We start from the raw sequence: 17,514 nt of genomic DNA on the forward strand, positions 1-17,514 counted from the left end.
TGCTCCTTGAATGTACTGCATCCGGGGAGACTGACCTCCTGTCGCTGTTGTTGGCGTTTGGTGTCATGTGACCGTGACGTAGACAAAACACGGAAGTCAACATGGCGGCGCCCTAAACGGGCGTGTTTTTCTTTCGTCCCCTGCCAAACACGAGCATAGTTTAGTGGCACCTGTCAGGCGAGCGATCAGAAGCACTGAAAGCGGATCATGGAGAGCCGAGAATTCATCGCGTCCCTCGTGGTATGAATTGCACTGTATTTTTTCTTTTTACAGTATTTAAATGAACGTAATTAACATGTTTGAACCGAGTCTTAGTGCAGACTGATTGGAAGTTTCAATTACCGAAAGAAGACGGGAATTATTTTACAGCTGAGATTCAAAGAACATTTTCGGGATTACTTTTATGACAACAGGGCGGCTCGGTGACGCACGTCCGCCTCACAGTTAAGAGGGTGCGGGTTCGATTCCACCTCCGACCCTCCCTGTGTGGAGTTTGCATGTTCTCCCCGTTCCTGCGGGGTTTTTCTCCGGGCAATCCGGTTTCCTCCCACATCCCCAAAACATGCTCGGTGGGCCGATTGAGCACTCCAAATTGCCCCTAGGTGTGAGTGCGGATGGTTTTTCGTCTCTGTGTGCCCTGCGATTGGTTGGCAACCGGTTCAGGGTGTCCCCCGCCTATGACAACTGGGATAGGCTCCAGCACGCCCGTGACCCCCGTGGGGACAAAGCGGCACAGAAAATAGATGGATTTATAATTTGAGATTAAGATTAATACTTTTCATGGTAAAACCAAATGATTAGCATCTACCGAATTTTAACATTCACCTTGAATTTAATTTTACACTACAGCTACTAATCGTAGTTAGATAGCACACAATACAACAAAGATATAAAATGAATTAAGTGCATTTTCAAATTTACTTTGGATATTCTTATAATCTCCATTATATGGAAGAATACCATCTGATCTGTAAACAATTAATAATTACTATGGTGATAAATGGTTTGGAAGATGAATAAATGAATGAATATTTATACTGCACTTATTATTATTATCATGTTAGCACCTTTTTTGTTTTCTCTCAAATATCAGTTACTTAAAGCAACATATTGTGAATTGTGTGTTCTGAGGGTGTGTCCAGTCTAATTATAAGACACTCCTCACCCTGCGGTCCTGCCCCGCAAGTGCGGTTTTTGCACACTCTATTTAACAAGTCGTCAGACTAACAACTTTTTTTTTTTTTTAAAAATCCGTTTTTTATCCTCATAGGATTTTTGTGGTGTTAGTGATGAATTTTCCGGACTCCTCTTGCAAGGTGAAGCAGATCTTGCTAAAATAAAATAAAAGTATTACATCTAGAGTCTAGACACGACATGTCAGTTTGTCTTTCAGTTATTATCATTGTATTACAATGCTTAGATTGTTTGTTTATTAGTTTTTGTTTTTATATTAGAAGAGAAAGAGACAAGTAAAATGTATGATGCCCTGTACAAACCAACTGTTTAAGCAAATAAATTAAAAATTAAAAAAGGGACTGTAGCTTTAACAGTGCTTATTATGTTTCCCAGGCTGGAGGGTGTGCTGGCATGTGTGTGGACCTCACCCTTTTCCCACTGGACACCATTAAGACCAGACTGCAGAGCCAGCAAGGCTTCTACAGGGCCGGGGGCTTCAGGGGCATCTATGCAGGGGTCCCATCTGCTGCTCTCGGCTCATTTCCGAGTGGTAAGACAGTGAGGGTGATTGCAGCAAGCACTGTGTTGTACTGTTATCTTATACAGAGGCGGCAAATCCAGGTGCTGAAAAGTAAAAAGCCTGCCAGTTTGTCTTTAGCCACGGGCGCTTGTACTCAAAACAGTAGGTAAATGAGCTTGCTTACCTGCCGGTCGAGTAGTTGAGTTGCCACCTCTGGTCATTAACTGTTTAGAAAGCCCAATGAAGTCGTTTCTTTAGCATTCTGTTATTATCCACGAAGGTTAGAAAAAAAAATGAGTGAATACCTCAGCCACAAAATAAAAGAATAAACAGTGGACAAAGTGGAGTCAATAGGACATGGATTTTCGCTATCTCATAGCTATCTAATGCAATTGACACTGCCATTGAAATGCATTGAAAACCCCTAAACACCCCAAATTAATAGAAAATATTGGGGGGGAAAAAAAATCTGTAATTTTAATCATGAAACAGAAAAGGATTCCCTGATGCTATCTATATACAACTAACTGAACATAGCCGCTGATGTCCCTAGCAGTTCCTGTCTTTTGTGTTTTTGCAAATGCAACTCACACAACCACCATCCCCACCAGTGAGCTCAGTCAACTGTTGAGAAGCAAATTCAATAATATTGAGGTTGACCACTTGGCGGCTTTGCTTGCTTTCAGCCGCTGCCTTTTTTGTCACCTATGACTGCACAAAGTCCCTCCTTGGTTCCGGCGGATTGCTAAAAGACCCATCGGTGGCTTCAGTCACTCACATGCTGGCGGCCTCCCTGGGTGAGACGGTAAGTGTGACTGCCGCTGTTGTATTTGTCCATGCAGTTCGTTCCTCTCTGCCTTTGAGGTCCAGCTGGGTGTCTCTCTCTCTCTCGGGCCATCCCCGTATTTATTTCCCCTGCTGGATAAAAAAAAAACGATCTCATTAGTTAATTCATGGTGCCGGCCCCCGGGAGCTCCGATTTCTCCGGTGACTGAAAGCTAAGAGCAGTGTCATTTCCTCTACCTATACTCTCACAGTCATGCTCAGTGGGCCACGGGTATTCATATTGGCATAAAGCATAGAAGTAGAGGGATAGGGGGTACAGAAAAAGGGGATGCCCCCCCTGCGATACCACGCCACGAGGCTTTCTGTATTCATGGCTTTTCGATGGATGTAATTTCCCCCAAGTTTTGCATGTTTATGAAACTGTCTTATATTCCCCGCAGGTCTGCGTCCCCGCGGAGTCTCGCGCGGTTGACTTTCCCATTAGTGCAAATTCAGTCACAACGATCATTCTAACAGAGACATCACTGCAGGAGTGGATGATCCCCTAAAAAAAAAAAATTGCACTTGGTTTCAACTCTTTGTTCGTGGCTAAAGCCAGATAAGTGTGAAAGGTGAGGCCGAGTTTGTTACTAGCGTTCACCCATTTCCCGCTGTTCTGGATTTGAGCACATCAAAGATGGAAATCCTCAATGTGGAGCGGAGCAGTTTCTGTAGCCCACTTGAGTCGGCCTTCCGCATGCGTGCGCTTCAAAAGAGTAATCTTCGGGCTTGGCCGAGAAAAGGCTACCTTAGCGCTAAGTCGTATCCGATGTCTAAATGTTGGCACGATGATGCAATCGCAAGCACATATTGTCTCTTGAGTCTTCCTTATTATTGCAAGGAACGTCTGTTGTGAGCTTGGGCTGGTGTGGATGTGATGAAAGCAGTCATTAAAGTGTTAGTGGAGCAACTGAGTGTGAGGCAAATGATCCGTTTTGTTCGACTAAAGTTTCTTGAAGTAAGAAATGTATCCTAAAATCGAAATTCAAAATATTTAAAGGACACAGCTGGATAAATCTTATATTAGTTTTAGTGTTCTATTTATATGGTAAGTTCAATACGTTTTGTTGCCATAATTCAAATGACATACTATGGAAATATTCTTTTGTTGCAGGAAGCTACGGTTTATTTTGTTGTCAATAGGTGGTGACACAAGTTGATTGTACTTTCTACTACGATCTAATGAAGGATTTGTTTGCTCATTTATGACTCGAGCAAGTAATTGGTTACCATGATGTTCAAAATTCTTTGACGTCTAAAATCTTTGTCATAACTAATAATTATTTCCATAGTAGCCTGTGTGAAGGAAGGGCTCACATGTAAACAATCAGTCATTGCGACACACGCAGACACACGCACGCACGGACACACCAACCTGCAGCATCTTGGTGACGCTGCCATAAAGAATGTGTAAGATGATGGTGGCTGTCAGGCTCGAGCAGGCTGTTATCCAGCCATTAGATCAGATTTATCTTCATTCCCATTCACTCGACGTCTGGTGTGAAAGCTCATTTGTCAAAGGCGGGCGGCAGCGGCCTTCTTTCGCATCCTGACGCCGCTCCACCCGCCCCGCCGTACCCTTTCTCTTACCTCACATCTGTGGGAGGGTGTACGGGAAAATATAGTGGAGAGTCGAAGATGGTAAAACTGGCAGCTACTTGAAGTTGGCACTGAGAAATAATCCATGCCTGCCTCGAAGCGCAGCGCTACGCTCTGTTGATTTATTGGCTGTTGTTTCAAAGTTGGGAGACATCCCGTGTCCTCATAACTTGCCTTTTTCTGCATGACCCGTTTTTTTTCCCGCTTCTCCACCCATCTTAGGCGTCTTATTTTTTTCCCCATTACTTCATTTTTTAAGGTTTTAATGGATGTGGTTCAGAGAGATCATAATAATGCCCAAATTATTATTTTAAACAGCAGAGAACTAATTAGGTTTTCCCACAAATGAACAAGTTCCACGTGTTTATTCTGCCTTGTTTGCATTTAATTGAATATACATAAACTGTCGTGTCATGTTATGTCCTAATCATATTTGCAGACAAGTTGGGAAAAGTGTTGATAATTTCCCATCTGTTGCAGCAGTTTGCCTGTCACGTTAACATTCGTTTTCACTGATCTAAGATTGGTTTTAGTATATTGCATCATCTATCCAAACAACTTCCAAATAAACAGTTTCCCTAATCTATTTGTTTAAATTGATCGATCAAATTTCTGAATTCACCTTTGCAGTGACAGGAGAAGAAAAGAGATCTCAACTTCAGTCCAATTTAATCAGCAATGACTTGTCAGGAACACTTTATTTTTATTAAGCCTCCTTACTTTGATTCTAGGAAAGATTGCTTTTGGGAAAAACATGTCATGCGATGTATTATAAACGGTTACTTGGTATAAAAAAAAAAAAAAGAAGATGACCGCAGCTGACATTATAAGGGCTGGCATGTGGATATTTAACCACTTGGTGGTGCTATTGCTCCATGCTTAAAATGACTCAACACCTGACCAGAGATTGGGAGTCTACCACTGAAGTCAAGTTCACATGATGGTATCCAAAGACGCACTCAGCAAACAATAAATGAATTACATTTCGAGCCACTTGTCATGCTTCAGCTGTTCAACTGTTGCTTGTCGTTGCACACTCATCACGTCACGTCTTCCCTATAATCACAGACTTGTTCCCAAGTCACCCTTTTGTCTGTGACTGGAGTCCTCTAACAGCTGTTGGGATTGCCTTTACCCCCTCACATTTTTTTTTTTTATAGCAATATCCTCGAGGGACCATCTCCTCAAACTTTTGTTCGAGCTTGAAGCTAAATAAGGAAGTGAGAAGAGTCGCAATTCTTTTTTTATTGCAACTGCTTGCTCACGCTTTCCTCTGTGTAGTGGAGAGAGTGACAGCGGCACTCCGACATCTGTTGGACTAGCTGGAGCCACCGATGGGCTAAGTCTAGTCGCCAGGTGGGCAGCTTTGCCAGCCCCTTTTGGGGAGATGGGATAGTCACGTCTAGCTTTTGCTTTTGACATATGGTCGATGAGTTGGAACCAAGCGCCACGTAACGTATTCGTGGGTGTTCCAATTTTGATGGCAGCGCGTGTTTGGATACTGACACAGTATGCCTGGTGACCTTTTGACCTGGCGCTCAAGTGACATGTCTGCTGTTTGTTCTGCCATGTTAATTGTCTGAACTATGGCAGTAAAACAGTTGTAACTGCTGCTTTGACTGGAGAGTTTCCCTAAACTTTCTCCTTCTCCCATCTTGTAGGTGGCGTGTCTGATCCGAGTGCCCGCAGAGGTGGTTAAGCAAAGGACGCAAGTGTCGACATCATTCAGCACATACCACACGCTTGTGGTCGTACTCAAGGAAGAGGTACAACTATAGAGCCCCCTCCTTTTTTTGTTGTTGTTGTTGTCAGCCATTCCGTTTTGTTTGTCACATTTGTATTCTTTCCTGTCAGGGTGTCCGAGGCTTGTACAGAGGCTTTAGCAGTACAGTCCTCAGAGAGGTATGATTATTTCTCTTTTCTCATTCCTTATGTTTACACTGAGTACCAATGTTTATCAAACTAAGGACTCTATCAAGTACTTTGCATCATAACAGCAAAACAATGACAAATAATTGAATCCGACAACCGTTTGATTTTCTTGAGTCTAAAAACGATAGTGAAATATCAAAGTTGATTTCTACTCCAGCTACTCTGGAAGCAAATATGGGAGAGTTCAGACACACAAAGAAGTATATGAAGGTGACACTTTGTCTTTCTGTCTTCTTTTGTTTGTTTGTTTGTTTGTTTGTTTGTTTGTTTGTTTGTTTGTTTGTTTGTTTTTGGGTATGGAGGTGGGAGAGGGCGTAATCTAGTCCCCCTCCGCTGTGCGAGCCTGTACTTATTTTCTGCCTCACTAAACTGATGTTATTCACGCAAATTCCATCTGGACAGCTGGGGGGGAGAAAAGGACAACAAGACACTGTGATTTCTCGCAGGGACTCAGAATAAATGAATACATTTGTAGCCCGGCGCACGACCTGCGTGCATACTAACACGGGCAGATGAATCGCGGCGTTGGCAGCGGGGATACGTAGCGCGGGAACAGCAAAGGATCCCGTGCCGTGATTGGCTTTGACGCTTGTCGGGAAGGTAATCCGTTTTCTCTTTGCCCCCTTCACAAGCCGCCTATCTCCCTGCTTTGGCCAAGCGACTCTGTCAAGATAAGTTTGTTTATGAGCTGTGGCGTGCCGCTCTCCTCTCTGGCCCGCCGACTAATTGGGGTCCTACCTGTGCTGTGTATCCATTTCATAGCCTTCAGAAGACATTCCTGATGGGCATGATAGCACATTAGGGGGTGATGCAAGCGGGTCGAGCACGAGGATGGGATTGTTTGTTATCATGTCAATTATGCAGAGCATCTCGCTCTCAGGCACTTTATCAGAAATACACGCGTGACTGTGATTTATGTGGTTGTCCAAAAGAAACAACGGCTTGTATACAAGACAGTTAAAAAGCCGTAAATCCATAATATGTCATTTTTGGCAAATTGTCACATCTGGGTTGAATTTGTAATCACAAAAAAAAAAAAAAAAGAACAAGAGACAACCACAAACCTTTATGAAAATTGATTGATTGGGATAGTACTGCTAAAAACAAAAAACATGTTTTGCATTATCTTAATGTACCACAAGGTGGCAGGCTAATCTCAGTCCTGCCTATAGTGGATATCAGATTTTCTCTTTGCTCTACTTGCCCCCCCTCTTGAGTTTGGAATATCAGCCACTACACTGACTACACGCTGTCGGCGTTCCATCTAAAGCTATGTAAGGTGACGTTCAATTTGATGTAAACTGCACCAATTTGGAACGGCGTAATGAGTCGGAGATGAGCTATTAGATATTTTATTGGTTTCGTGGGTATGATGACTGTGGCTGTAAGTGAAAGTGACAGTCTGAGGCACCTTGAGCCCCAGTTGATTGACTATGGAACGCACTCACTGCGCACTATTCAAATTATTAGACGCAGTAAGACAATTCAGATTAGCTACTGTGTTGCCTCATCTATTTGCTCTTTGAGAGAAGCCTTAGATGACTTGTTGACTTTTGGGTGATAAGGCCCCTTGACATGACTTGACCTGACCGAGTGTGGTTGTCTGACTTTCTGTGATCTGCGATGACGCTAAAGATGCACCTGCCATTCTCCCACGCGCACACACATTGCGATACTTTATCAGATCAGACTCATCGGGAAAAAGTATCCGATTTAGAAAAAATTGTAGTTTACCAGTTTTCAGCGTCAGGCTGCTTTTGCTGGCAGATGCGCAGAAGTCTGCTGCTGCGCTGTCAGGCCTGCACATGTGTGCTCTGCATGGTGCCGACTTGACTCTGGAAGAGCCCATGACTCTTCTGGATAAGGCATTTGAAGGCTTTGCCCTTGAGGCCTATGGATCACACACATACAGACACACTTATGTCAAGCTCAATTCATCATTTCTGGATATTATTTGTAAAGCAGGTGTCTGTGCCTTCAGAGTCGCTCCCACATTCTAGTATCTGGCATTACTTGTGGTTGTTTTTGCACCTGCCCACCCACCTGTTCACATTGACATTAACATTGAGGCCATGTTTTCATTAAGAGGCTTGTGGCTGTTTTTTCTTCCCGCAATTTTGCTTGCGTCAATCCATCCAGAAAACCTCTGGCGCCCTGCATGTGGTTTTAATCGTGTCGAGCAGTAGAGTTGTGGTAGGTGGAGGCTGGGAGGAAAGTGAAACTAGAGTGGATTGGATGTCATGTCAAAGGAAATGAATTTCAGGAATATGCCCTTATCGTTTGGAATTTAGTGCCAGCGGAGCAGATTGAAGGTGATCCGTAATCCCCTCGACAGCAATATGCAAAAATAACTCTTGAAAAGTATGCCTGTTCTGCTTGAGTTTAGCAGACAAGAAACCTAATACAACGTACTGCAGTCCATAAGTAGCATTTGTCTAAAGAGATTGTTTTTTTTTTTAAACAACACAAGACTAGGGAAAGGCTTTTAACGGTGCATGAATTTATGAATGTAATTGGGATTTTAGTTTTTGGGGTACATGAAGGGTTGTGTCCTGCACTTTGTGTTATTCCCAGAAGGCTCCTGAAAAACTGCACCTGCCCTGGCAACCCAAAGTGTCCCTCTGTCTTGGCCTCGCCTCTGCTAACAGAAGCCCTGCCCCCTCGCTTTTTTTTTTTTTCTACCTCTTCCTCAGCCATCATCTTGGTCGCAGGGGCGCTAACGACCCCGCAGCATCTGGAACAAAATGCCTGAAAGTCAAAGGGCACGCTGTGATGTCACTGCTTAATGTCCAATGCACAAAAGTGATCTTAAGTGTCAGTTGCAGAAGGAGCATTATCTGTCTCAACACCAGCCAAGGTTAGCAGTTCAAAGCCATTCATTTCCCTTTCCTGGAACAGGCTCAGTTGGACTTTGACTGTAGGGAATGTTGTGTGGTTTTGTTGCAATTTTAAATTTACATGTGTCTGCAAAAATATAAAGCTATCACTATATTTACTGTTTTAGCTTTAAAATCGTAATACCGTATAATTGTTTCTTAGTCCTCCCAATACAGTACAATCAGAAACGACACAAACTTTGTGAAATAGCCCACCCAACTTGTATGCAAATACTCTCAGGAGCACAGTTTTGCATGGACAGTTAAAATTCAAAATATGATAATTCTTTAAGATGATAAACACCAGGACCACAGCCAACAACTGTTCCTGCAACTGGTTTTACTGGTTTTGGACTGTTGGGAATGGATACACCTTTGCTTTGTAAATTGCCCCCTCGTCTGCTGTGCTAAAAGGATCAAGTCATGTTTGAAAGAAAAATCAACGGGCTGATTTGAATCTCCGTCGAATCGCCTCGCTCAACTTAGGCTCGCTTATCCAGGCGAGGTTTTTGCTGCTGGCCAACTCAGTTTTGATCTGTCGTTTAAGGAGCGCCGGTGCCTCAATTACGCACTGAGGCAACATCTGTTGATTGACTCTTGGCCGAGGCTACATTGGCGTGATGCCATGTTATTAATGTGTTCGTCTCACTTATTTGTGGAGGAAGAATCATTAATCAAGAGGCATGTTTATTCATACACATTCAGAGTTCCCACTCATGCGCGCACGCACACACACATACAGGTCTGTAATTTCATACTCCCACAAGTCCAATACAAAGCGCAGTCTAACTCTGCCCCCCCCACACACACACACAAACATCCACGCAGCACCAAATCCATCCGCCTGCATCAAATCCACCAAAAACGCATCACACCTCCTGTGCCACCATTTAGACTTCCTTTTAGTGAGTCTAAAATTTTGTCTACCTTTTGTCAGCAAATGGCCACATAGCCAAATTCCATAACATGCTGAACTCGACTTTAATTAGCTCCCTTGTCTCCTCGTTTCCCTCAAAACATGTCCTCATTTGTTATGAATACTGCCCCACACTGACATTTGCAAGGATGAAGCAGCTTGAGGCGACTGGAGACAGTGGTTTGATTGGCTTGTGGGAGATGCTTTCCTTAAACTTCTTCGGTTTGGTTTGTTTCAATACACGCACGCACACACACATGGAGTTGAGCATTTGGCATTCGAGACTGTCAGGTGGAATTCTTCAGAAAGTGCAGTCAGACACGTTCTATCTAGTTTGTGCAGCACAGGGGAGCTGGAAAGACTCAGATGAGCGATTGCCAATCGCTCAAGGGTGAAGACTCCTTACAGTTACACTGTACAAATTTGGAAAGTGAGAGGTGGCTTTTTATTTGATTAAACTTAATTAAATTTCCAAAGTCCTCATTGTTGTTACTGCATCTACTCAATGTATCTTTGAAGAGATTTCACTCCCACTCTTACATTCAAAATTATAACACAATATCCAAGTAGACAAACACACCTGTAAAATGATATGACAAACACAAATTGTCTACACATATAAACACAATCCTAATCTAAGAGCTCAATCAATCACTCAACAGCAATATGTCGGTCAACATCGCTGGCCAGAGAATAGACACAAACAAAATGGCTCCATCACCCAAAGGCAAAAATAAATAAGTGCCTTACTTTCAATGATGTGAGTTCACTCCTGACAGCAAGGATGGAGAAAGCAACAGGGGCGGGTCCAAAATCCACCAGGCGATGTCAGCAAAGCACTCAGAGTAGACAAAATCCTCCCAGTTGGTCCACTCCAGAGACTCCTTATCTATCTTGGCACTTTGTTTCTCCACACAGACAGGCCTTAGTTATTACGTTAGCTTGTCACCAACTGCTCAGTAAAGTCCATACGCGAGCATTAGTCTCTGTATTAGCAGCTAATTTCCACTCACTGAGGTTTTCTGCTGAATAGTTCACTCAACCGACCAACATGATCCCAGTTAACGTTTGCTAAAGCGGCCTTGGTGAACACTTTTGCCAACTATGATCAAAGTTCCACTTTTCTATTTCCATCTCCCTCATTTGCGTTGTCGTCCATCTTTGTTTACTTCTCGCGATATCCCCATCGTGTTCTCTCACCCCGGATATGATGCATACATTTACAACAATTATAAAATAAACATGTTTTGTCTCTTCATGTATTATTTTACATACATATTTAAACAGAAATTATGCAACAACAAAAGAAACGTATTTTCTATATTTTTCCAATTTCCCCCCTATATATTTTCAATAACTACTCAATATTCAGCCTTCTTGCATTGTAAAACCTTTTAATTGTATTGACTGATATAACATTGACTTTTTAGACAACTTATATTTAAATGAAAATATTGTAACATTTTTAACTTGATTATATGTCTGTAACAGTTCATCCTTCCTTAAGAGAATCAATCATGTCATATTAGCAGATAAATGTAGACGTGTGGTCTTCTCTTGACCCACTTTCATTTGACTTTATGACAATGGCCACTTCTGATCACTTCCCCATCTGACTACCATCTGGATTTTTTATTAGAAAAAAAAATTATCACAATACAACTTGTTTCTACACATTTGAGTATTATAAATTGTATTTGTATTATAAATTTTTCGTAGATAGCCATCAGTATTTGAGAATGATTATTTTGTTACAGTCAGTTCATGTTAATCACCAGCAATTAATATGACATTACACATTATACGTTGCTTTACAAAAAAATGTTGTCCGAATTCTCAGAAGGAGTTTATCCCTCTGTGAAGAAAAAGTTGGATCGGATAAAATAAGGGCTCCAATTTTGGAAAAAGTAGTGTGTGATGCAATTGGAAAACGACTCAATGCACCTAAATGTGCTGCACCGGCACAACCGTTATCTTAATTCCAAATCAACCCGAGATTGTTTCCAATCCAATTTTATTCGCTCGTTTTATAAATTGCATCTGAAATTCTTAATGCTCCATAACTCATGCAGTGGATTCCAAATCCAAGGGCTTTGGGACATTTTGACAGATGGATTTGCAGTGGTCATTGGGTATCAAGTACTAACATGGGATCCAGCTGCATTCTCCAGCTCATGAATCATTTGCTCCACATCTGGTGGCAAGTGTGGAACAGACTCAGCACATACTTGTTCCTGATCTCTTTTCAAGGTTTGACTTTCTTTGCTTAGGTACAGGGCGACTGGTCATCGTCACTGTCAAATTTTTAGGGGATTACATCTTTCTATGATTGTTTGGCTTGATACTGTCCCATTGTTTAATACGATACAATTGTGACGATACGCCAACACCATGTTGGTTTATTTTTAGGAGGTAGCAACTAGTAGAAGAAGTTTCATCGTTTAAAAAAAAAAAAAAAAATGAGGATGAGATATTTGCAGAAAGAAAACTAATACCATTTCTCGGCTGGCATGGCCGCCTCTACTCATCCATTTGCCTTCTTGTTTCTGTCTCAACATCCATCATCTTGCCTCGCTCTCTTTTCAAAACCTCATCAGTATGCACAAGCGGCAGTCTGACCTATTAAAAGTCGTTTGTCAAATTGCAGCCAACTGGCTTGTCCTCCAATCAGGCTCATGCGGAATATATTTTGACATGTGTTTTTCTGCCCTCCGCCGAGCGCCTAAGGACCTGTGACAGGCCGAAGCCTCTCGGAATACTAATAAAGTCCCCGCTAATACATTTGGCGACGATACTTTGTACACACAAACACACAAGCTGGACTTGTATTAGCAGAGTGACGCAGTCCACATCTCCGTATGAATAGGATATAAAACTTGACAGGGAGAGCAAGTGGCACTGTCACGATCCATCAGCCGCAAAATGTGTCGGCGAGCACGTCTCGTGCTTCATCTCCGACACGCCCGCAACAGGTGAAATATAATCAAGTGCAATGATATTAGCATGCAAAAAGAAAAAAAAATGTAAGCTAGCCATACGGCAGGTACGTATGCGGGGAAATCGTTTTGTTTCCCAGCCGTGGAATCGTCTCCCTACGGGCCAGCCGGATAACACAGATGTTTGAGGGCTTTGGGAGCAGATGCTGCTGAGCTCCTGGAACAAAGTTCTCACTATGTAGCCAAGATGCAGAGCCTTATTTTGACAGGATTTTTGCCAGAATAGACGCAACTCCATATAATTGCACTACTTTAAGAGATTATCTGTTTTTATTGTAGTCTGCGCCAAGCCAGTACGTAGGATTTGGAGCCAGTCCAGAATTTGAGCCATGTCTGTTACGGATCGGTGGAGTGTGAGCTTCAAACTTTAAAATGTTCATCTCGGTCAAACAAAAGACGACTATGGCAGTTGTTTCAGCTATTTTACCAGCATGCATATGGTGCGGCTGCAGAAGCCATCTGTCCATTTTTATCATTATTATTGGTATTAGAATTTGTATTAGCAGGCTGCTATATAATCAAAAACAATTTTGCATTCAAATTCCACTTTCTGCATGTCATCGCGAAAGTCTATCTGTCTCCTTGGCTTGGGAACGTTGCAAAACTCTTTGGACTGCTAATAAAAAACAAGTGTGCTTTTATTCTTTGGGAAAAAAAAACCACTCTCACCTGCTCACAGCTGGAAAACAGGGGGGGGGCTCTCATTCCTCGTATTGTCCTGGCTGGACTTACATTTAATAAGATTGCAGATCATCTCCACAGAGGGACTGAATTTTCTTCTGTCTGCCTGGAGAGGACAGAGGAGCAGAGTCAGCCACACACATTAGAAATGTTATGGTTCTTGCTATACAGTCACAAAGTTGATAGAAATGAGCTGTGTAAAGAAACACACGTCAAGTATTTACCACGAAACTCTCTTAACTCTTCCTCTAGACAGATATTTGTTTTACTGAGTGGGGACGTTCTTGCAGAACTCAGTAAACTCACTAAACTGTTAGCGACCTGCTCCTGAACTTGCTTCGGTCTGGCTCTCGTCGTACAGAAACAGCCCTATTAGGAGCAACTAATTACGCCTGTAAAAATCCCAATTCAGCAACAAACTTTGTCAAGTCCAAATAAATCTCCAATTAGTTGTAAATGATTTGCAAAGCGCTTGGCAATTTCTCTCTCCGCGCTCTGAGAGCAGATGTTGTAGATACGGCGCTGAGTTTGACTATGTCCAGATTGACTGTTTAGATGAGGTCAACTCGCTTTGGACCAAGTGTTTAATTAGCTCATGAAATGTCATAAACACAGTTGTGTGTGTAGATGTGCCATGAAACAGATCGGAACGAGAAGCGCAGATGGTTGAATGATGCCCTTGTTGTTGTGATCAAACACTGATAGCATCAAAGATCAGTGTCACTTTATTTGAACCTGGTCTTCCTTGACCCCCGCCGCCATGCATGTCAAAGTTAACGATTCCAATATTGTCTTTTTCAGATTCCGTTTTCTCTGGTGCAGTTTCCACTTTGGGAATATTTAAAGGTACGTTACATACTTCCTTGATTGGTCTACAACAAAAGCTATAAAACCTGAGGCCCGGGGGCCAGATACGGCCCGCCACATCATATTATGTGGCCCGCAGAGTCAAATTGTGCAATACTAAAATTACAAATTGGCTTCACTTTAAAAAAAAAAGAAATATTGCTAGCAATTTTTATTGCCATTTATCTTTTTAAAATACCCTCTTTTTTTATTATCGCATCTGTCCTATCTCTTTGTATCATCATTTACTATAATAGTACCCAGTGATTAATACACTGTAACATATTTACAGCTGAGTAACCCTTAGTGGCAGCAAAAAGATGGATCGTCCCATCTCGGTTTAATGGGTTCTTCACCCACCATTATCATTGCTCACAATTTATAACAAGTGTTCTACAAATCCACCCGTGCCCGTCTCTCGTTGGCTTTTCTTTTCGAATTTCATTTTTTAATGTGTTCCCTCGCCCACGCCTTCGGCCTGTCTCCCCCTTTAATTGCATGGCTCCGGACACATTAAAAGCGGTTTCTTGCGTTTTGTTGGGGTGACATCATGTCTCAGGGGGCACGGGAAGGGGACCGTCAAACATTCCGTCAATGTTAAGGGGGGGGGGGGGGCTAATGGTTCGACTAATTTGCACAGCCGTTGTGCGTGCGTATCTCGGTGTGTGTCCTGATTTCTGACAGTTGCATTTTGGTAGCCACAATTGTGTCTTTGTCTCCCGCTGTCAAAAGCCTTCTCTTTCTGAGTGCATCTTGGAACTATGACCTCAATCTCTCCCGCTTCTCCTACTATCCTACTTGCCTGCATTGACCGGAGCAAGCAACTTTTCAAAATGCTCCCTTCTTTGCCCCTCCCATTTCCCTTCTCTTCTATTATCAACTCTTTTGACTTTGCTCTCTCTTGCAGACTCAGTGGTCACAGAGACGAGGTCAAACTCTCCACTCTTGGCAAGCTGCGCTGTGCGGAGCTTTTGCAGGTGCGACGGATTATGGGTGCTGTTTTGGGGAAAGGTGGAAGGGGAGCCATGGTTGGATAAGGTGAAAAGGCCAATGTAGACCAGCCTTGTGGGTGGGGGGGGGGGGTTCGTTCAGCTGGTGAAGCTCAGCCTCACTCACACAGCAAATCCGCTGAAGAGGTTGGCGGAGAGACAAAGACAAATGACGGGAGAATAGGAAAAAACAATTCCAGACTGAACAGCATTAAATTTGATTTTTTTTGTTTTTTGTCAGTAGGGAAAATGTCAGCCAATGAATAGCAACCACATCAGACTTTATGGTCTCATCTCAGCCTGAATGAGTATCAGGGGAGATGAGAGGAGCCGGTTCTGGGGAATGGGTCCCTGCAGCTGTGCGACCTCCTGAGCACTGGACTATGAGTCCGTCAGGGTGCAATGACATGGGACAGACAAAACCTGTCCAAGAGATAGAAAAACATTTGGAGGTGGCATTACATCCCCCAACCTGCTTCCCATTTGACAGGTGCGCCATTGTCGAGGAAGGGAGAGGAGTTGGAAGGAAACCAACGAAGACCGTATTGGGAAGGATATGTGAAAATAGAATCATAGTCAGCCTGTCACACCAACTTCACATCACTAGTACGACCACCGCTACAACTACTAAGCAAACACGCAACGCTCACACATCTCAGGTCATCACCTGATTAGGTGTCAACGAGTATTGCTCGAGGGAGGAATGAGTCAGATGGATTCAAAATGTGTGTGTGTTTGTAGAGGAGCTCCCAGATGGATCATATTATCACCCGATGAACGCCAGGACGACGCTTCACCGTTTATGGCTGCTTTTATATTTTACCCGAACGTATGTCGTGTTTGACAGTGCGCCTTTAATGTGGCTCTGACCTCATATTTGTGTTTGGCTGTAGGTGCGGTGGCAGCGCTTGTTACCAATCCTCTTGACGTGGCAAAGACGAGAATTATGCTCGCCAAGGTACGCAAACGTCTCTCTGTTCTCTCTCGCATACGCACACACGCAACGCAGCAAGGCCCTTTTTTTAAACAAGCCTGTCAGGTGATGCCTCACAGGCTGCGAACTGAATGAGGTAGAACCGGGACACATCTGTGATCCCATCTGGACTGTGCACCGTGCTGGGCAGACATGTTTGTGGGGGCGGACGGCGTCAGGAGAGTTTCCATCTCAAGGCCGCTTGTCTCCGAGAGGCGAAGCAGAAGGTTCTGAATGTTAACTCCTCACGGGACATCCTCTCATCTTAAACACACACGAATGTTTCGCATCGAGACGCAAGCGACGTGCCCCCTGTCGCAGCCGTAGTCGTTCATTTTGATATCCTGTCACGTGGATGAAATGTGGGAGTCTACCTTTTCCTTCAAGCAGATCTACTTGACAGGATTCTGCCGCAGACGCTTCCCACTGTTTCTTTCATGCTCAGTCAGCCACACGTACACACACACTGACTTTGTGTCTCTTTGCCATGTGCACTGACTTGACCCTCGTCCTGCGGGTGTGCGTTACCCTACAGAGATGGATGCAAAACTCTCCGGCCGGCTAAGCCTTATTGTGTAAATAAGGAGCACTAGACTGTAGGTGTGTGTGTGTGTGTGTGTGTGTGTGTGTGTGTGTGTGTGTGTGTGTGTGTGTGTGTGTGTGTGTGTGTGTGTGTGTGTGTGTGTGTGTGTGTGTGTGTGTGTGTGTGTGTGTGTGTGTGTGTGTGTGTGTGTGTGTGTGTGTGTGTGTGTGTGTGTGTGTGTGTGTGTGTGTGTGTGTGTGTGTGTGTGTGTGTGTGTGTGTGTGTGTGTGTGTGTGTGTGTGTGTGTGTGTGTGTGTGTGTGTGTGTGTGTGTGTGTGTGTGTGTGTGTGTGTGTGTGTGTGTGTGTGTGTGTGTGTGTGTGTGTGTGTGTGTGTGTGTGTGTGTGTGTGTGTGTGTGTGTGTGTGTGTGTGTGTGTGTGTGTGTGTGTGTGTGTGTGTGTGTGTGTGTGTGTGTGTGTGTGTGTGTGTGTGTGTGTGTGTGTGTGTGTGTGTGTGTGTGTGTGTGTGTGTGTGTGTGTGTGTGTGTGTGTGTGTGTGTGTGTGTGTGTGTGTGTGTGTGTGTGTGTGTGTGTGTGTGTGTGTGTGTGTGTGTGTGTGTGTGTGTGTGTGTGTGTGTGTGTGTGTGTGTGTGTGTGTGTGTG

General features: G+C 43.5%; 2 protein-coding genes across 3 annotated transcripts in view; one reads left to right on the top strand and one right to left on the bottom strand.

Annotated features, from left to right (window-relative positions):
* LOC147048890 (uncharacterized) overlaps positions 1 to 7,943 on the bottom strand; it is a 29,629-nt gene extending 21,686 nt beyond the window's left edge. Inside the window, exons 1-5 of the mRNA XM_085924047.1 lie at positions 7,787 to 7,943; positions 2,475 to 2,614; positions 1,881 to 1,958; positions 1,605 to 1,800; positions 1 to 140 (exon numbers count right to left, since the gene is read on the bottom strand). The gene's annotated coding sequence lies outside the window, so the exon portion shown is untranslated. The remainder of the gene's footprint in view (positions 141 to 1,604; positions 1,801 to 1,880; positions 1,959 to 2,474; positions 2,615 to 7,786) is intronic.
* slc25a26 (solute carrier family 25 member 26) overlaps positions 99 to 17,514 on the top strand; it is a 21,150-nt gene continuing 3,734 nt past the window's right edge. Inside the window, exons 1-8 of one of the 2 annotated variants that reach the window (XM_085924051.1) lie at positions 99 to 240; positions 1,570 to 1,726; positions 2,383 to 2,501; positions 5,782 to 5,886; positions 5,975 to 6,022; positions 14,323 to 14,367; positions 15,275 to 15,344; positions 16,250 to 16,314. In XM_085924051.1, the coding sequence (XP_085780177.1) occupies positions 208 to 240; positions 1,570 to 1,726; positions 2,383 to 2,501; positions 5,782 to 5,886; positions 5,975 to 6,022; positions 14,323 to 14,367; positions 15,275 to 15,344; positions 16,250 to 16,314 (642 nt within the window). In that variant the 5' untranslated portion in view covers positions 99 to 207. Of the gene's footprint in view, positions 241 to 1,569; positions 1,727 to 2,382; positions 2,502 to 5,781; positions 5,887 to 5,974; positions 6,023 to 8,626; positions 10,450 to 14,322; positions 14,368 to 15,274; positions 15,345 to 16,249; positions 16,315 to 17,514 lie in introns of those variants that run through there. The other variant, XM_085924053.1, reaches the window with a different exon arrangement.

The sequence above is a fragment of the Syngnathus leptorhynchus genome, chromosome 11 (genome assembly GCF_054491065.1).
Source record: "Syngnathus leptorhynchus isolate UIUO chromosome 11, UIUO_Slep, whole genome shotgun sequence".
Lineage (NCBI taxonomy): Eukaryota > Metazoa > Chordata > Actinopteri > Syngnathiformes > Syngnathidae > Syngnathus > Syngnathus leptorhynchus.